General features: G+C 42.0%; 1 protein-coding gene across 1 annotated transcript in view; it reads right to left on the reverse strand.

Moving 5' to 3' along the window:
* ZCCHC24 (zinc finger CCHC-type containing 24) overlaps nt 1-20,716 on the reverse strand; it is a 109,353-nt gene extending 88,637 nt beyond the window's left edge. Inside the window, exons 1-2 of the mRNA XM_048310936.1 lie at nt 20,171-20,716; nt 3,735-3,935 (exon numbers count right to left, since the gene is read on the reverse strand). Of these exons, the coding sequence (XP_048166893.1) occupies nt 3,735-3,935; nt 20,171-20,410 (441 nt within the window). The 5' untranslated portion in view covers nt 20,411-20,716. The remainder of the gene's footprint in view (nt 1-3,734; nt 3,936-20,170) is intronic.
* Nucleotides 20,717-21,299: the final 583 nt, after the last annotated feature.

The raw sequence follows: 21,299 nt of genomic DNA on the forward strand, positions 1-21,299 counted from the left end.
CCTTGGGTTTTGTCCTAGTAAGGGAAAAAAACCCCTTCGGTTACCATGCATGTGTACAGTACCTTTGAGTACACAAATAAGTATACAAAGTTTTGACAGGTCTATATACATATATATTTATATATCGTGCAATCAACCACTAGTAAACCTGATAGGAAAAGTACGCTCATTCCTTACCTTCCTTGCTATTTAAAGAGAAAGAACTTGTTTATTTTTATTGCACTGTCAGTGATAATTTAAGAGCACTGCTATATTAAGAGCACTGCTTTTAACCTTTATTCTCTACAAATTTTTCAGTTCATTCAAGTCAATGAGAATTCTGTATGTGCAAGAGTATCAGAGAGATATGAGTAAGATGTTATTTTCTAAGCCACTGAAACTCACAAATTAGTTTTGGAAAAAATGTAGGCTTGCTATAAAGATGATAGTAACGATAAATGCTGGGGTTTTTATAGACATAATTATTGCAACAAACAGCTTTTTGGAAATGTAGGCAAATTGGAAATGATGAATCACAGTCATAACATTGCTCTTTTTTCTGGTAGTTTCTTAAACAGAAAAAAACCACTTTCTATCACTATATATGACACAAACTACATGCTAAAATAATAGAAGTCTGCTAAATCCCATTTAAATTTTCAAACAGAAAATTGTGGACACAATACTAGAAAAATTGCAGATACCTGCAGTACTTAAATACTAAAGCTGGCAATTTTTGTTTATTATTATTTAACCTCCTGGAATATGAGCATTACTTAAGATATAAATCTGAACCGGTACATGCATTTTCATCAGCTTTTACAACAACAGAAAAAGAACATATCTTTTCAGTGGTCGTAACAGGCAGAATTAAGGGAGGATATTAAGTTCTAAAGTTGTTGCACAATTTCTTTGCTATGAAGAAAAAACTTCATAAAACACCTCATTTCAAAATGTGTTTCTTATTAGGCAGTTTCATAAAAACAAAAGAAAAATACTGTATGATTTACTGATACGCATCAGATGAGTTTATCTCTTTTCTCTATCCAGGTTTAAGTACTTTAAAAACACATAGCTACAGACCTTTTTTTTGGTAGGATTTGCTAAACGACTTTTATTTTTGATAGCACTAGCAAAACTAAGCATCAAACCCTAAGATTTTAGGCAGCTCATATAATGTTCAAATTAAGAAATCAGTTATTGTCAAAAGCAGTGGTAACAAATGGGGACTTTATGACAAAAGCTTGATCCTGCCATTGGTGCTCCCTTCTTGTGTACAATGTTTTCAAGGTTTTGAACATAACTCGTGTACACAGGGTCATCCTCTTTAGAACTGTCCTCAAAATCAGATAACATAAGGAAAGTGTGTATGTTTCTGTGAATGCTTAACTCTGCTTTTTTTCAAGACAGTTGCTGATTAGACCAGAAAGTACTTGCCTGTGTTAGAAGAAATCTCCAGTTAAACAGAATCAATTTCATATTACCTGTCCCTCAACTAACATAAACAGAAACGTGCACACACAGCAGAAGGCACTGACAAGCTCTGTTCTGGGGTGCCACATGTACATGTAGTCATGCATGTGCAAGGAGATGAAAAGCACAAGAGAACAGCCATTAGAAGGACAGGGGAATAGAGGGGCTCTACACTTTTTGTGAAGAGACTGAGAAAACCTGGCTTGCTTAGTCCTACAGAATGAATGCTGAGAGAGGATATGATTGCAGTCTATTAATACATCCTGAGATAAACACCAGGGAGGGATAAGAGCTATTTCAGTGGAGCACAATGTTGGCAGGAAAACAAATGACTATAAAGTGGCCATGAGTTACACTCGTCCTAGAAACTGTAAGATTTCTAGTTAGGAGAGGATTGAGGAGGTTCTGGAGCAGCTTCCCACACCAGCAGTAGCAAGGGCAAAACACTGCAATGCTTCCCAAGTAAAACCTGATCAGTTTTCGAAAGGGGCTATATGATACGGCTGCCTGTAACCATAGACTGCATGCGGTGAGAGAGCAGATGTTCCCCTGTCCTGTGTTCCTTTACTCATTGCTCCCAAGCTCACAGGACAGTCACAGAGCATGCCAATAGGAAGTCTTTCCATTTCCTGGTTCACAGAGAAATTGAAGACTTTACAAATGAAATCTGAAAAAAAATTATACAGGATACTCAATTTAAGAGAATTAGTGTTTCTACACAGCCCTTAATTATTCATATCTCCTGGATTTCTGTGCGTGTCTTCAATTTTCACTCACATGTTTAATCCCTAATGCCTCAAACCATAAAAATACCTGTGAAATAAACAATGCATTACTGCTCCAACACTGACACATTCACTTGGGACCATCTGTGTGAGCTGCAGCTTGCACATACTGATTGTCAAGTGACCTGTTGCATGCACTTGGTTTCTCACACAGCACGGCAAAGCACAGCCACCCACCCCAGTCCAGCAGTTTCTCACTCTGCCACATATTTAGTAATTGGAGTTTCACTCCTCTTGTTAATTAATGTATGCTATTACATGGTCTTATCTTTACATTCTTCTGTAACATGCTAAATTAAGTAGATACAACACAGAAGTCTATACCCCAGAGTACTTTTGATCTCCTAGTAAAGAAAATTTCATTTTTTTCCTAAAGAAAATTCTTAATCTAGATTAAAATAAGAACAAGTAAAAATATTTTCAAGTGCCACACCCAAGACTGCAAATGAACTATTAGAATTAGAATTAGAATTAATTAGAATTAATGAAAGATATACAGCAAAAGTAATAAGGTTAGTCTATGCATAACAGCAAGAGGAATACACTCAAATGTCATCTGATGTTAGACTTGATTTCATGCTGACCTTGCTCTGCTGGCAGATGTTTTTCTGCCTGTGTTTTGGTTTATGAATGTCTGACATCCTCAACAGCAAATTAACTGTAGTTAATTTTATGCAGATTAATTCTGCTGAAAGTCACACAATAAGAGGAGAGGAGGTTAAAGTCATAACGATGTGGATGCTGGTAATGTCCACATCTGTGTTTTTAGAGTATTGGCAGCATTTTAATTTCCTTGGGACTCTACATAGGATGTTGCTGAAATTGCGAAAGTTTAAGCCAGCAACACAACTGCGTCCAGCTGAAGCTTGGGAAAATTAAGAAACCTGGTACACTGTGGCTTGGGAGCCTCAGGAAAAAAAAATAAATTGCAGACTGGCAAGCGGTTTTAGTGCACACTGCTTTATACCTCTTTTCAAAGGAAATAAATATTGCCAGCTTTGCCACTACAGAAAAGTTCTAGGAGTCAAAGACCATCACATTTTGTGAAGTAAAGCAAACATCTTCAGTAAGACAAAAAGATTTTGCACCTGGAGCCTGTGTTACTGCAACACTGATTCAAAATTCTCTTCGAATGTAACAATTTCTTCTCCTTTAGCATATGTAACTTTTTATATTAAGTGCCATTGCCAAACTGACTACATAGAGTGCTTCCTGATAGAAAATTACAGTGTAACCATTTTTAAAGTTACCAGAATCTACTCACTCCTGTGCCTAGATTAATGTCTTCTGTAATACTTACGAGGCAAATGAAATAGTCTACTTTGTCCATCAGCATTGTGATAAAGAATAGATTAAAAGAACACATGGCTAGCTTGGCACTTTGTCAAAATACTTCTTCAGTGTTACTCACTCTAAAGTATTTCAGTCAAATTCTGTGCTGCTAAATCGAGGAATAAAGAAAATCTTGAAGATTTTTTCAGAATATATATTCCTTACCTGGGGGCAGTCTTTGATGTAGTGTCCCTTGTTAAAGCAGAGGTGGCACAGGTAGTTAGGAGGTGGCCTCTTGCTGGGTTTTCTGGCTTCTGAAGAAAGGGATAGGTCAGAGAAATGCTCAGTGAGGGAGCTTAACCCATCCACAATGTTATTAAGCGAGCCATAAGGTGATGCACTCTTGTAGAGACTGCTGCTCAGAGCCTGCAAAAGAAAACAAATAAGTCACATGCAACATAGTACTGTATTAAGGATTGTTCTGAAGGAGATCAGAATAGGGGATGGATAAAAATAGCAGGAAAAAAAAGTGATTTTTTTTTTTCTTAGGAACACAGCTGCATATTCGAGGGGAGCAATATACAAGCTATTAATAAAGAGGTTTCACGAAGGCAGTGCAATGGAGCTGGTCACCCCACTGTTGAGGAAACTATTGAGCTTGCCATGGTTCTCTTAGTCCAACCTTTCCATTAAGCAATGATGGCTTTCTTGTGTTTGATCATAATGCATTCATAGCACAGTTGGATTATGCAGGCAAAAAGCTCAAAGAACAACTCACAAAACAGAACCCTTTTGTGTCCAAAACTACTTACGCAAAGAATATTGAAGTCAGGGAAAGGAAAAGAACGCCAAGAAAAATGTAAAGTAACTTTTAATTTCCAATATGGTTAATCAGACAGTCAACACAGAGTCCCATGTTCAAATAATAACAAGAAGCATTGAGATCTACATCTGCTTTGGATTTCCTAAGGGGGAACCTGCTGTGATTTAAACATTTCCTGATAAACAGTAAATACCCAGGTTTTGTACTTCACCTCAACAGGATCTTCCCTCTCCCAATCTGCAAATCAAAATCAGTAACTCCTAATTTGCTATTCAGTAGTTTTAGAACAGCAGGAAACCCATCAACACCTAAATAGGTATTCTCCCTAATGGAGATAACAAGGATTAATTCACTTTAACCTCTTAAATTTCAAAAGAAACTGCATAGTGGAGTTCAAAAAGTAAATAAAAACTCTTTAAAAAAATTAACATCATAGTGAATCACTGTAGAAATAGGACCAACTATTGACTGTCCTTTCCATCCTCACATGATGGGACACATCTCACATAGTGTTTCCACCTTAGGTCATTACATGCTGTGCTCATGTAATTCTCCTGGCATCAGAGAATTACTGCTGGCTTAGGGGAAAGTAAGGTAAGAATAGGTCCAATCTGTGCCTCTGTGCCTTAATTCTATTGAATTCAAATATTTCAAAGGGGTCTTCATAGGTGTTTTCATATGTTTATACATGCTATATACATTTTGAGGACATGCATTGAAATTGATTTAGAGTTTGTGAAATAAATCTGAAATCAAATTTCTTTCAGAGATCTCAAACATTCAGGGTGTCTGCACAGTGAGTGTTTTCTGAGTGACAGTCGCATACCAAAAAAATCGTATTAAAGCTCTAGGGACAAGTACCTGGGTGAGACCCAACTAGCCCTGAATCCCATCCCACCACAGATGGTATACACTGTACAGAAACATTCAGCCTCATAATCTGCTTCACCCACTTGCACTATAGTCAAACACAACATGCTGAGCTCCACTGACCCCTCTTGCAAAGCTGAAGCTGGCGCACAGCAGCAGGATCAATTCAAGGGGCCCCAGAATGGAATCTGATCTCACATGGGACTTCACATATGTCCTGGCACTAAAACATCCTGTGTAGCACAGTTCTGTGCTCGTGCAAGATGATGTGGCTGAGAGGAGAAACAGCCACTTTGTTTCAGGGGTTAAAGCCATAGATTTTAAAAGGAAAAGGTATTTCAAAAACTAAAAAAAAAATTTTAGCTGCTTTAGACATCAAGCAACCAAAGATACCTCCAGTGGTCACTGGAATTTATTTTCTAGGATTTATTGGATGCTATTGGAATGAGAAATTCTTGGCATCAAATTTTTAAAAGGAAGGGGAAGTGCTGTGGATGCCAAAATAGTATTAATTAAGGGTCTTCAAGAAGTTCTTGTCTCCCTAGGAGCCACTTTCTCTTACACACACTTGGAAAAATATAAAATACTTCTTTTTAAGAGATCCTCTTGCCAAGAGATTCTTAAAGTACTTCACCTGTATTACACACATCAGTAACTTTGCAAATTCCTTATTATCTGATTTTATAGAAGGGTGAAAGTATGGACACAAAACATGTGAAGTCACAAATTCTTTACCTTTTGCCAAAACCTGGAATATCTTCTGGGGATGTAGAGTAACTCCTGCTCATCAGGAGGTTGCTATTTTTGCCCCCAGGGCCAACTCAGTAACAAACCAAAACATATCTATCTGCTGCCTACAGAGGGCTTTGAGTTGGACGTAGAGCATGCAGTGGTGACTGTTTTCTTTCCTACACATCCTTTACACTGAGCTATTGCCCTCATTAAAAGGGAGCAATTTGGAACCACAGCTGGATGCTATGTAACTCACTCCTCCACCAACCCTTTCTGGCACGTTTCAGGTCAATACTGAAAAACAAGGTGGCTCACTCTGGCAGCAAACCTTCACAAAGTTTTGTTTCAACCGTGGCAGCCAGAAGCTGTGTCAGAAGCTAGGATCCCATCAGACTGTGGGCTGCACTGACACTAAATCATAACCTTAGCAGCTACCAGTGGTTCTGTGGCCAAAGTGTGGCACAAGTGGCCACCTGGTTCAGCCAGCGGGGCACTTGTGCAATACATGCCACAGCTGGACACGGCACAACATCCAGTCCACACGTGGCACCGTGAAACACTTCCCTATAATCATCTTGAAGCCTGGTGTTAAAAAAGGAAGAAACAAATATAACATCCCAGAAGATGACAATATAGGAGAAGGTGGACATTGCTGATGTCACTGGTACTTTAAAGAACAGTGCATTCCTTTGGAAAATGCCTAGAGGATCCCAAGGTGCAGCCCATCCCTCTGGGTAGTCAGGCAAACTGATTCAGCTGTTCCTGCCAATCTGACCTGGAAAATGGTCTTAAATCTGTTTGACTCCAAGTCAATGTGAAAAACACATCAATCTGGTACTTGAAAGCTGCTATAAAGAGCACCAGCACAAATGGTGCTACATCCTGTTTCTAGCTCTGGAAATCTCCAGTTCTTCAGAAGGAGATGAGGAAATAAGCCATTCCCAAAAGCCAAGTTATATAATAAGGGTGATAATGGGAAAGTTCATCTTGGCCCCTGGAATCAAATAGTGAAAGCTTAGGGCTTGTAATGAATGTGATGAAATGGTGATTGACTCCATTTTGTCATTGTAAAAGACAAGGGGTGAATGAATATTGCTGAGATACATAAAACAGTTTTGGTTTGCTGGCTTTTTTTTCCTTTCTGGGGCACTCAATTGAGCAGAACAGCAATTCAGCCCTCACTAAGTGTTTGCACTGCTGCAAAGGGGATTTTTAAGATGGGTTTTGAATAAAAACTTTGAATTAGCTTCACACCAAAAGGGGATGTCCAGGGGGGTGATTAGAGTGCCAGGGAGAATGTCGATGGTCTCAGACAGAAAACAGAGAGGAAGAAAGAAATGCATTCTGACTCACTCTGGTCTCAAGTGTATTAGTACTCATCTGGGAGGTGGCAGGGAGACTGCTCCTCTCATGAATTCCACCAAAAGCAATGACTGCTCTGTGTTCACAATGCACCACTAGCAAAGCACACTTACTTCTTTAAAAGATAGAGACAATAGTACCTCTCAAATAGAGTCTCATTTTGAGCTTGAACAGGATAGAAAGGATTTGGCACTGAAAGAGTTAGTGCTCTCAAGGCGCCCGAAAGACCACATTGCATGTCCTAATTACAAGGCTCATCAGCCCAGCTGCAATGAATTCAGGATTTCCTTATCTTGCCGTACTGGGGGGATGGGGAACCTGGTGGTAAAACTTAGAAACTGCCTTGGTGGGAGGTTGGAGCTGATACTGTAAGTTTGTCTGTTTGTTTGTTTCCTTCCTATGAAACTCATTGACTTAATTGAATATGAATCAAACTGAAAATCTTGTGTTGTATTTTCCAGAGGTAACCTTTCTGCTGGGTAGATCTTTAAACTGTATTTGTTGGTGGTGTTGGGAAGCAAAGTTTCCTTTGTTATTTGTTTGCTCAGTGTTTCCAGTTAAAGGGCACGTAACTGTAAGGTTGCAGTGTGGTCCTTTGTGAAAGAGGCAGCTATTGTCTTCTACAGCTTCCTCGCTCTGATTTCCAGTTGGCTACCATACGTGAGTGATTCAAGAGTTCCAGTATTTAATTCACCTCTGAGAAATTCCTATTTAAGTGAATGATTGGCAAATACTCTTGATTCCCCTGGCTGGGTCCCTGCCTTTCGAAACATCTTTTGGGATTGATGTGTCAAGAGACAGAAAAGGAAACACCAAAACACTGAATTTATCTCTTCAGCTTCTTTTTTAGCAATGGTATAATGCTGAGAAAAAAGACAACTGTTGGGAATATGCAATGAAACATTTAAGCAAATAAGCGGCAAGTCTTACTTTCCAAATTTCCCTTTGGTATGTATGGCTACTTTACCTGTAAAGGTATTTTTATAACAGGGACCAGAAAACACAGAGAGCACAAAAGCTTCTCAGTTATCACATTTAAGTCTGAGCCTCTACCAGATCAGCTGTTATTAATAAGCAATGGCAACCTGTTTATGTGGGAATGATATCTTCTTATTAGGCATGGACTGGAAAAGTAGAGGAATATCTGGAAAAACCAGTTTCTGCCCTAAGTTCAGTTTGTGGCTGCTGGACCCTTAAGGCAGTGATAAAGAGGTACATATCCACCAGTTACCTGAAGCTAGAATGACTTGTGCTGGTTGATGGAGGCTGTATCTGGACTGTGCATATGTACCTGGATCAGTGTCTGATGCCCTCGAAGTTAGTATGACTTGTGCTCATGGGTCTCTCCACATTTGTTGTAGTTGAGCATACTGAAGTGAGGTCCTGCAGCACTTCAATATTCCTACAATCTAGTCCAGTCATCAATGCTGCCACAACATGAAATAGTCTGAATAACTGAAAAGCAACGAGCAAAGAATTTTTGATGACGTTTTTTTGCTTTAGTATGCTGCTGACCTAATAAAGCAGTCTTAACAGACAGAGTTAAGTTTAAGTCAACAGATGCCATGGCTCTTTGAAGTCTGTAGGAAAAGGGAATTGGGTTGCCCTGTCATCAGTATGGAAAAAGTAAGGTTTTCATAGGCTGTAAATTATAAATGTTTTCCAGCCTATATGATGGTAACCAGGCTAGCCATGCTAATTATTAGCCCTGCACCGAAATGTCGAAAGGTGCTAAAGTTATCAGCTTGGATTTTCACAGAGATAAGAACTGAGTGGTCCCTGTGCTGTGTCATGGATAAAACAGTAGGACAGAAAAGTCATTGCCCTCGCTCAGTTGCTATTTTCATGTTGGAGGAGAGGGAAACCTGAGCTACTCAAACAGTGTATGTGTAATATACAAAACTTAACCTGAGGGCCTATGGCTGTCTTATTTGCTAGTGTCCTAAGCCTTGCTTTTGAGGTGGGCTTTATCCGTGGGGCCACACAATATGTGTGAAAGCACAACAGTTGCACCAGAAGACAACCATGTTTGGAGAAAAGCACTTAAAATCTGTGGCTTCTCTGTGCTTCAGCTCTTTGTAAGTGGTCAAAACAGTTCCCTGGTTTTGTCCCCAAAGAAAACATCAAATGCCAAATCACAGAACAGAACCATGGAATTGTTTAGATTGGAAAAGACCTTTAAGATCATCATCAATGTTTATGGCCAATTCCAAAGCCTTCTGAAAACAGAAGGATTAAATGAAAATACTGTAATAAATTTAGTTGTATTAATTTGAGCCAGAAGAAATAGAGAAGTTTAATTACCAAGGCTGAACTGGAAAACCTCAAAAACTGCTCCTGTATGGCTTGTGTCTGCTTTAGCTCCTCTGATAAATTGGATACTTTTACAAAAAAAACAGCTTAAGAGTTTGTTCAGTAACATTTTATCATTGGAAAACTGAAAGCCAAGCTCATCACTCAGAGAAGAAAATGTTTGCCTGGAGGAAGAGAAAAAAAAAAGACTCAGGCTTCTGTTTCCTTCTGAAGTCAACTTTTAAGTCAGCTGTCAAAAAATCTGGTCTTTGGCCTGACTTTAGTAAAATCTGAATTACTCAAGTTCTCATATAAAACCACAGAGAAATGTAGATTAGCCAAGTAAACCTTAACACATTCCTGGTTAGTTAGACTAGCCAAGTATACCTTAATTCATCCTTCTTCTGTGGGGGGTTTTAGGCAAATACATGTTTATGTTAAACTGCTAACACTAATGTCTACTTCTGAATATTTTCAGATAGATGGCACTAGGCCTTTCCTTCTGCAGAAACAGTATCTTAAAGAGACAACTATGAATGCAGGGTGACCTGCTAGTGGTTATGAAGTGAGTCATTGAAGGGCAATGAATCTTTAATCCAGCAGATAGATCTCTCTAATCCAGTTATTCCAAATCTGACAGCTCAGCTGGCTGTGGCTTCTCAGGTTGTAATTGCTGAGACTCTGCAGCACAGCAAGTGGGTCCAACATACTCCTCTGTGCATGGCTCGTGTGTACCTTCAATCACAGCAAGGCTGGAGAGCAACACATGCCACCACCTTGCCTTGCTTTAGATCTGCTGGTCTTTAACACCTGGATTCAAAGCTTTCAATGAGTTTCACAGATCTTAAAAAAATCCTACCTTCTATGTACTATACAGTGGTAAAGTTACTCTGACAGTTCAGGAATTGCACAGTCACCACCTCCAGGCTTGCTGGAGCTCGGGCAGGCCTTTTAGCTTTCTGCTAGTAGTGTGATCCTCCTTATTTCAGCCTCAGGGGAGGGTTTGCTGTGGATATCAGTGAGGACACTCATTTTACACAATGTACAGGGACCTCACAAAAGGCCTTTAAAGGCAGATGTGGGAGAGCACAGAGATTTTCTGGTCAGAGGTGTGCAGTCTTGAAGGAATTTTCTAAATCTTGCACCAAGCTCTGCAGGGTTCCTTTTCATCTACTGAATGCTCACTGATGTTAAAGAGAAGCTCTAACACATGAGCACTATATTAGGGACAACGGAGACCATTCATGTTGCAGATTACTTTAACACATCCCCACAGGAGCCCTGGATTCCCAGGCTGTCCCCTGTCTCCCTGCAGCCAGGTCTCCCTGACCTTCGGGGAGAGGCCATGGGGAGGGCCCCTGCCAGGCCCCTCCGTCCCACAGCCACCTCGCTCTGCCCCAAACAAGTCCCTTTGGTCAAGACAGGGTTCTCTGGCGAGGAGGAGGTTGTGAAGGCTGTATAGCATGAAGTGAGGGGAGAAACGGATGGACATGTTTTGATCCCTGCACTTTCTGTTAACATCTCTGCTTCCTGCAGGAAATCTTGTCTCAATCTGACCTGCAGTCTGAAAAACAAGAGTCGAGTTTCCTCTCATTTGGTAGGTCTTTTGACACTCCAAACGCAAGAAAAATAACACCCGGAAATAGATATGCGCCTGTTCAAGACACACTTAGGAAAGCATTTACCTCCTGCGCAGCTCTTGCATGATGAAAGGTTTTGCTAAGAAATGTCCATTTTGGGTTAAACAGAACTCTAAGTCTGAGACAGTTTTGTTTATATCATTTACATTCAGTAATGCCTTCTTGGCACAGAAACTTCTGCGATGGCTGCCAAAGTTTAAAAGAGGCAAAGCTAAGGTCGCTGTCAGAGGTAGAAACAATACATCATCTGCCCAGAATGGGCCCCTCGCAATGCGCTGAGGGCCTCAGTTCCTGCACTCACGGGAAGACAAAAACTTTTATTAAATTGAATATAGTGAGGAAAATAAATTATTTCTATGTACTAAATGACAGGCTGGAATTTCATTTTGTGACTCCAGCTTTTAGATAGTTTTATCTACATTTAAAGCTAGGCTCTTAATCAACTGTGATACCGCACAGCTTGAAGTGTGATCTGAGCAAGCAAACCTAAAACATCACAATCTGCTTCAGATAAATTATAAAATAACAGTTGAGTAATCTGGTTTCCAAGTAGGTTTGAGGCTCTTTTTTCTCCCCAAGCTGGGACTGTTAGAGGAATGGATCTATTATTCTACTAATTTCAGTCGCAATGTATGTTGGAAAAGGATGATTATATAAGAACACCTCTGTATTTCAAGGATCAGTGATGCTCAAACCCTCTTAAAAACTCTCGCTAGTCCTCCATTTTCAGGATGCAATGACTGTACAATAGATGCTTTGCTTTCCTTTCAACCACAAGTATGCACAGCCCTAATAACTACTTACAAATAGTTGCCTAGCAGGTTCTCTTAGTGTGAAGAAATACAGACTGCAACTCCCCTGCAAAAATCACTGAGATACGTGGAACTCCTAGAAGCAAGAGAAATCTGTGAGAGCAAGCTGATCCCCTTGAAGTGTTCGCTTTGATGGCAGTTAGCTGGATGAGATGTAAATACAGATTTCCAGGTACCCACAATCCTTCTGTATAGGGTATTGCACTTGTGTTCATTGAAAAGAGACACCAAATCCTGGCACATGCAGGGAGTAGGTGTGGGTGGCCATTTAATGTAGCAGGAATTTATTTCTGCTTTGCATATGAGCTCAAGTCCTGGATCATGAGGGCATTTGCTAATCTTCAAACTATATTTATCGAAACGCAAAATGTATTTCTTAAGAAACAAGTTTGGAAGACCAGGCAGCAGTTCTCCCATCAGCAGCAGATGAAAGAGCTAAGAAAAAGGGGTCTACAAGAGGCTCCTTAAAACTCCTCTTAGTCAAAGTATTGGACTTGTTACTATTTGCTTGCACCAAAACATATGACAGAAAGTAATGGGCTAGGCTTGTGACATGTTAAAACCCACCAAAGCTCCCCACAGCTGTGCTGGCCTGGCTAGACAATGAAAGACATGGAGAAAGCCCAGGACTTGTAACCCTGCATTTATTCTGCTTTCCTCAAGTGAATCTCTCTATAATTTGAGATTCTGCTTTTAGTAGATCACAAACTGTTTGCTATGGTTCTGAGAACAAGAACTGACCTGCAGGAAAAATTAAGTGATCCAAATTTTTACACTTACGAAATACTGTCTGTCTGAATTATGTCAGGATTACTGTAAGATTTGAATAGCTTTTTAAAATTTAATTAGCTGCTTTGATCTATTATAATTACTCTGGAACCCACACAGAACCCAAGTAAACCATGGGGAAAAGACTTATATTCTCCCCATTTAATTTAATCATTTCATTGTGGCTTTCTAAAAGAGGAGAAGCATTTCCAGAGGATAGCAAAATGGGCATCAGGCTGTTAGCAATTTTTCTGGGGAAAAGCAACTGGGGATAAGTACAGGTATTAATTGAGACATTTCATTAATCTGTTCAGAAAATGGAAGGTGATACCTAGTATCCATTTTTAGGTAGCACTTATATGTGTGCATCTAATTTGGGTAACAGGACACAGTTGCTTTTGTTTCTATGCAAATACACATTATCAGTATTGTATGATTTAGCTTTGTAATATCTGTGCTTGCACCTTTTGACAACTGCACTGTGTTATTATTTTTCATGCTTCTTAAAGAAGCATGGAAAAGATTCTCTGGTCTTAGATTTAAATTTCACTTAAATCATGTTTCAGAGCCCTTTTATGGTGCACTTAAATTCTGATCTGGAAAACTTTCCTCTGTGTTAATCCTCACCTAGCATCTGTCAGTAAAATTCAATCTTTTCTTTTAGTTGTCAATTACCAAAGTAACAATTACCAACATTGCTACAAGTTGTTTGTTATCTATCTTGTACAAGTACATAAAACCCCCAAACAAAACAACAAAACCGAAAAGGCCTGGGTGGGGCGGAAGAGGGGGATTGGCTTTGGGATAAGAGCAGTTTAGTCCACATCTTGGTTATGTAATTCATTCCATACACTTCACAAATTAATATATTGGTTCAAGTCAGACTTGGTTGTCTGATCATTTGTGCAGTTCACTGGAGAAATATCTTCCTTTTCTGTTCTGAATAACTGAGTCTGTGTCTGCAGAGCAAAAGAGGAGTGGATGAAAAATCATTACCCAACACACAGTTACATCACCCCTTTGTTTGGGTGCTTTGGCATGGAAGACACTGTAAACGCATAAAATAACTCTAAATGAAAGCTCTGTGTATAAAATATAATTGTAACAAGAATTCTACATCCTTTTGCCTCCAATTATAGGTTGGTGTGTTTTACTTTTCTATATACTGCCTGGCAAGTTTTTTTTCAAGATATGAATGCATTTGTGAGGCAGAAAAAGCATGCCAGTGCTTCTCTCAACGAGGCATTTGCATAGATACAAAATTCCAAGTGATTTAGAAGTTGGCAATGATTTTCAGCTAATCAGGAATAACAGATATAATTGGTCTATCTTCTATTGCCAGATTTTTCTTTTCAACCTATCAAAAATAAATCAATAGTAAAGCAGAAAGCACATATCCCTCTTCTTGAAGACTTGATTTACTTTCAGCAATTAATATTTTAGCTCTTGCCAGCTTTCCAAGCATGGTTCTGATTTTGATGTGAAAGCAAGTAGCTGCAGACTACTATGGTGGATAATACTTTCATTGTAAATGGACTAAAGCCCAGGTGTAAGTCATGTTTGAATTAGTTAAAGCTGGAGGTAGGGCAGGTGTGCCGCAGAGCTACAGCAGCATTTGTTGGAGGTGGGGGCAGTTTGTGGGTAAGGAAGCAACACAAGAGGTTCTGGCTGTTGGAGTAAATTCAACACGTTTTCTTCTTATTTCTGGGAACTTTCTGCTGTTCTTAGTCAGGTAGGGAAGTCAGAGTAAAAGCAACATAATTGTATTTAGAACACTTTCTTTAGTGAAACAAATTTGGCTCTTGTGCATTTCCTCCTGCAATCAAAATGCTATTTTAGTAATTCAGTCTAAGTGTCAAGAGTAAGAAGAGTATCTACTATATGCAGTACTGTGCACTTATAAAAACACACAGAAACAAAACACTTAATCCTGGACAACTGAGAAGCCTAAAGCCATACCTAGGTGATACAAATGGAAGAGTGTAATTTGGATGATAATCTGAATTTCACACTTTTTATACAAGATAGAGATCTTATTTTCAGACTCCACTTCCTATAGTACCTTCACATGTGGGGTTTCTATTTCCCTGGCAAATGTGGGTGTTTTCCAAAGACTCCGGAAGTAGCAAAGCAGGAGGCCATAGCTGCAGAGATAAGAACAGGGAGCAAAAGAGAATGCTTGTAGACATAAACCCCTGAATTTTTGCATTTTAAAGTGTATGTCCAACTGGAATTGGGAACAGAATAGTTGTTAGCTCAAATACCTGTAACAGGATCTAAGATTTTGAGACCAGTGTACAGTGGGCTGTGAAAGCTGCACTTTGTATGCTGAGGCAGCATCATCAAAAGGGCTCTGGAGCTTGGCTGTGTGGGAGGACAGAGGCTGGTGTTGCCAAGATTGCCAAATGCATGTTGTCCTCTGATTAACATAAGAGGTTCAGCTCCCTGGAATCTCTTACAAGGACTGATGTGAGAATTGACATTTAACTTCCTGAAAAGCATTTTGAAATTACTTGTCTGGCACTTTAAGTAGCCACAAAATATCTGTAGCACACAATCATCCTGAGGCAGAGAGCACAAGCTCCTGCAACACAGGAATGGTTGTGCTAGTGTCTTTTCAATAAAATTTAGTGAAGGATAAGGGCACTCCAATGTTGGTACTTACACAAAGAATAGTGAGAAAAAATTAGGAAATCAATCAAATAAGAACAGTTATTATTAAAGGACACTTCCAGGTACCATAGGCTGTGCTACTCTGTCAATAACTATGCTGAATAAGAGGAGGTAATACTGTGGCTGTTTAGTCTGTAGCTGAGAAAGCAAGAAGTCCTCACTTGAGTGCCTAGCACATTAAGCCCCCTGTGGATCAAAAACATGCTCTCTGTTAGAATAACTAATAATGTTACACAAAATTAAACAAATTGGACATGTTTTGGAGCATATGGCAATTTCTGCTAATCTGCATCTCTGTTGTGTTTGCCCTCAGACCATATTGGTTGTGAGCAGCCTCTTAAAAGGCATTTTGTTCTCTCTTTTACATCTTTTAATCATGGCTGTTCTTAGAGATATTACACTTAATTTAGGGGGCCAATGGCCTGATCTGATATAGTAATCCTTGCATTCTTCTGATACTATGAGAATGGAGATTTTTTTTTTTTTTTAAGTCTTACTATTATCCTCCAAATTACTTCATCTATGCCAAATAACAGATCTTTCTTCATAAAGTATCAGGCTAGTGTGTATCCCTCTAATTATATGAAAGACAGATGAACAACAAGTTTGTCTGATATAAAACATTTTTTGTAGAACTGCCGATTTCCTTCCCTATGTTTTTGTTCTTCCAGTGTTTCATCAGATTTTGTTGTTAGTTTATGAATGCTTCTTTGGGAAGCTACCTAATCTGTCCCAGTGCTTCAGATCTGCTTCTATTTCACAGGGATTTGAATGTTATTTTCTACAGCACTCTGTAAACTTTTTAAACTCTACACATTTTTCTTTCCAAGCAAGTGATCCATACTTCACTGTAGCAAACTGAACTAGCTTGTGTGTTCTCACTCCCAGTTAGTTCCTCTCTTGCCTATAAGGACTGGATCTGGAAGTCTCCAAGTCGAAAATGGCGATTATTTTCTCATCTAGTATATGCAGTTATTTGTGCTTAAATAAAATCTGGTTTAGATCCAGAACGTGGCTGCCATAGAGGTTTCTAGAAGGAATTTTGCTCTTGAAAGACACAGAAAGTAGAGAAAAAAGTTTAACTATCATAATACGACAATTTTTAGTTACCGCTTGCTGTCTCTTCTTGACCAAAGACAGCATTGACCTGGTAGGATGCCTCTTGTTAGTGTAGAAAAATAACTTATGACTCTCTTGCCCCCTTATTCTAGGTTTTTCAATTATAGCCCTCAATGACAAAGCCACAGATACCTGGCTGCGTCTCAAAAGCGTTAAATTCCATGTAACCAGCCCCACAACAAAGCCTCAAATACTTGGCTCTGATGGATGGTGTTATAATGAGGGTGGAGCTCAGTTCAATGGCCAATTTATTGCATCTTAATGGTCTAACATGCTTTTATTTCATATCTAGGACAACAAATGCTGCCATAAAGTTTGGTTTAAAGCAGGTCTGTTTTGCAAAATGAGTCTTGCATACGGAACAAAACACTCATTGTTACTTTACTGTTTAAACCTTTATTACTGCCTTTTTTCCCTTGGTACAATGGGCTTTTATGCACCAAACAGCTGTGTTCATCATGTTTATTTAGAAGGCATCCATTGTAGTGGAAAAAGTCTGGAGGACAAAAATCTTGAAGTACAAGACTACTCTGTGGGTGCTGGCACTTTTTTTTTTTTCTGTCCTGTTCCTTTGGTCAGTATGCAAGTCACATACACAGGCACTGCCATGCAGACTTGCAAACCCTGTATAATAGCAACTTTTCACAAGTGCTGTCTCTTATTCCAAGTGTTCTTCTCCAGAAATTTTCAATTGCAAGGCAACATACAGGACACACAACTATTTTACACCCTATGATCCTATCATTTCTCAATCTGTTGCTATTTTGGACCCTCATTAGGTCACTTTCCAAATATTGTGTACAGCTATGTGTCAATCATTGTCACAGCTCGGCTCCAGGCTAAGCCAACCCAGGACAAAACCATGAGGAAAAAAAAAATGCCAACCAAAGCAAGCACTGTGTAGAAAACAGTCAACAGTTTAACTGTGGAAAGCTATGTGTTGTTCCAAAGATAGCATAAGCCCACTTGCTGCAAAAACAGCATACAGTGCTAACGCTCTCCAAAATAATTTTACACGGTTAAAATATGTAGTGTATACCCAATGGCATCTGCAAATAAACAGATGTTAGAATCTCAAGAATTAAGAGCATGACATTGTTGGAAACTCTTGGGCGACTCCTGCCAAAAAGCAGTCTAGTTTCCAGTTTCTGGAAAGAACAGAGCATCTAACATATTGATAGAACTTCTTTTGAGCAACAGTATCTCTAGCACCTTCTACACCCTTGAATGAAAGCTGCTGTATAAGCAGGCAGTGTTACCCTGGGAGATGGAAGGGTTTCCTACTTCCTTCAGGGTATATCCAGAAGGGCAGAGGCATTCCCATGCCATATGAGATGGCTGTGCTCCTTTCTCTCTTTTCAAGTTACCATGTATTAAGACATAGTTCAGGTAAATACTGGAAACACAGAAGTGTCTCTGCATCAGTCACATAGGCAATGCTATTGTTAAAGGCTGGAAAACAAATGGGAACAATCTAACATCCTTCATCTTTTAAAATATTAAAATATCTGTATAGAATGAAATGGCTTCTTATTTCCTGAGTGGTGAATGCTCTTGGCTTTCTACAGAGCTGGCATTCTCAGTTGCTGCTGCTGTTCATGTGCCTCAGGAAACTGTAACGAGGTTAACAAGAGCAGAATAAAGGTACAGCTTGTGGATGATAGGAATCCACACAGAAATGCAGTGAAGGTGACTTCTGGGATCTGAACAGCACAGCCAGGGGAAGGCTGCACAGGGGCTGACTGCTTGGAGCTAGGGCAGACACAGGGGCCTGAGGAAAGCCTGGCATACCAGGGAAATGATTTTCCAGAAGAAAGAAGTAAAGTTTGGGGGGGGAAATGGAAAGAACTATAAGCCAAGTGGAAAGGGAGTGTGACAAAAGGATTAGCCCCTACTTGCACAGAGCATAGTAGAAGCCGAAAATGAACTCGGGGAACTGTCAGGAAGAGAAAACTGTTTCTCAGAGACTGTTTCAAAGGCTTCCTGAATGCAGTCTCCACTTACTTGTTTCTTCCTTTTTCTCCCAAAAAGAAAAAGGACCTGCTGTGAGCAGAATGTATTCTGACTTAAACAAACATGGGCCTGAACAGAGTCCCAGTCTGGAAACCATGCAGGCCAAACTTGAGTTTGGAGTCTGGAGTCTTGCTGCTACCTGGGTGCCATAAAGCTTGTACACCAAGGAGGAAGGGGCAAAATCTACAATTTGTCATCAACAGGTAGGTAGCTAATAGTTTAAATTGCACTGCCTGCTAATCTTTTTGCAAAATCAATGTGCTTGTTAGGGCTATATGTTGTTAAACTGCCTATGTCATGCTTAATAAGACTTAATCAGGTTGAACGGGTTTTGAACTACATACTCCCAAAAATAGTGCCCATTTTGAGACTGGATGTGCTTTGTTAAATTCTTAAAGAAGGAAGAATTTCTAATTATAGGAAAAAGCATGTGTCTATATAACTCTGCCTCTTAACTGTTAGCAGCTCTAATATGAGAGCAGTTGGGGAATTTGATTTGGTTTTAATTAATAACTCCATACCTTTTCTGACAGAACAGGAAGGTGTATTTTGACTGAGGATACATTTTAAGTCGATGTTTAACATAAAGGTGCTGGAAGGACTTTGAAATGTCATTCCATAGGAAGTGCCAGAGCAGGTTGGGATGTATAGTCCATCTAACCCCCATCAAACAGAGATGCTGTTGAATACCTCCGGCAAGAGTCCCACAGTAGGGTGCCAAACTGTAGTTGGATCATTTCTGGAATTTCTGGAGAGGCTGGGAGCTGTGGTGTGTGAGGTGCCACCTTGCAGTATCTCCACACATGTGAAATCCCTCCAATGCAGAAGTGCTTGACCTCAACAACTTCCTGTGACAGGGAGTTCCACAGCGAATTGTCTTTGCATACCCTAGTTTTTTAGCTTCCTTCCCTTTGGTTTCATTTAGTCTTGTTCTTGCGGTACGAAACGTGCACAAAACTTTTTTCGCTGTTTTTATCACGTTCCTGTTTATATCTCTCCCTTTCAAATAGTGCCTGCCTTTGATCTCTCATAAGCTATATGTATTCTTGTACCAAGCTTTTTAAGTAACACTCTGGGGGGGAGGGGGGGGCAAAATACGAGGGGGGCCGGAGGGGGGGTGGTGGTGGCGGCGGTGGTATTTTTACACGTTATGACGGATGTAGCACTTTTTGCGTGTCCTGCCCTCCGTCCCTCCGGCCGCGCACGGGAAATCGGTGTAACCATTGACCAGACTGTCAACACGGGCGCCCCGCGCCGCTGGCGGGCGGCGGGAGGAGGCGGCGGCTGCGCCAATGCCGCGGCGGCGCCTCGCCCCGGCCCGTTAGCGGCACGGGCAGCGAGGGAGCGCCCGGCGGGAAGGGGGCGGCCGGGCAGGAGCACAAGGAGCCTGCGCGGGCGGCCGAGCCGCCCCGGCGTGCGCGGCGGGGAGCGGGGCTGCCCCGCGTCGGGCGGGCTCGGTCCCGGCCCGGGGAACGGGGCAGGAGGCTCCCGAGGCATCATGGCGGTTGTGGCCCGGGGGGGCCGGGGGCTCCGCGCCGGGCGGCGCGGCGGACTCACCTCGCTCCGCTGGAGCTGGAAGAAGCTGTTGAGATAGCTGGAGCTGAGTGAGGAGCCCAGCTCCGGGGTGCTCTTGGTGTAGCCGAGGTCGGGATGCTGGGACGAGGAGGGCTCGGGTCTGAAGGCATCGAAGGCGCTGGCCTGGTGCGTGTCTTGCAGCGAGAGATAGACCCAGTTGAGGAGCTGGGCGGGCTGGTACACGGACGCGGCGCTAGTGTCGATGGTTGACAACAAGCTCATCTTTCCCCCCGGCTCTGCCGGCGCGGCTGGCCCCGCGGTGCCGGTCCCCCTCCCCGCGCTCCGGCAGTGCCGCTCTCCCGTCCCTGCCCGCGGCGCTTCCTCCTGGCCGCCCGGAGGAGAGGACGGGCCGGGGGCTCGCTGCCGCGCCCCGCGCCGCTCTCGCTCCCCTAAGGCCGGCGGCGCCCGCGCAGCCCCAGCGCTCCGCGCAGCACGGGCATCGCTGCCGCCGCCCGCGGGCTCCGCAAGAAACTTTGTGCGCGCTCCGTCCCGCCCGGCCGGTGCCTGCCCCGCTATCTGTCTTTATTCCCACTCCCGCAGGCAGCGGCGGGGAGGGGCTGCCGGCGCTCCGGCGGCGGCGCCGCGCCCCCATAGGCCTCCCGGCCGCCGCGGGGGTGCAGGGGCGTCCCGGCGCCGCTCCGCCCCCGCCCTGCCCGCCTGAGCGCGGCGAGAGGAGCGTGTGCGGCGGAGGTCCCTGGGCTGCTGGCCGCGGCTGTCCCCGGACCGCTGGCCACTCGCCCGCCTGGGTCGCGCCGGCTCCCTCGCTCGCTCCCCGGCCTTCCTTTTCCTCCTTCCTGAAGATTTTTGCACTAAACACGCTCAAAGCCCTCCCGAGGGCTCTTCGCTGGGCCCTTTTGGGCTTGTTTTTAACTCGACTTCCTAACTAAATTCCGCTCGGCTCTCGTCAGCCCGCCCTCTCTTTTCACTCTCATTTCTGTTTCTTGCTGGTGCTGGGAGTTCATTGCAATCTGAGGTTCCTTCTCGCTAAATCTCTGCCAGAACTCCAGGTTTACGAAGCCCTGCGCGGCAGCTGAGGTTGTGCCAAGCCGTGCAGAGTTAGGTCTTTCCAAATAAGGCAGGCGAGCGGCGTGATGTTCCCTTTGAAATCCAT

Source organism: Corvus hawaiiensis, chromosome 8, assembly GCF_020740725.1.
Source record: "Corvus hawaiiensis isolate bCorHaw1 chromosome 8, bCorHaw1.pri.cur, whole genome shotgun sequence".
Taxonomy (NCBI): Eukaryota; Metazoa; Chordata; class Aves; order Passeriformes; family Corvidae; genus Corvus; species Corvus hawaiiensis.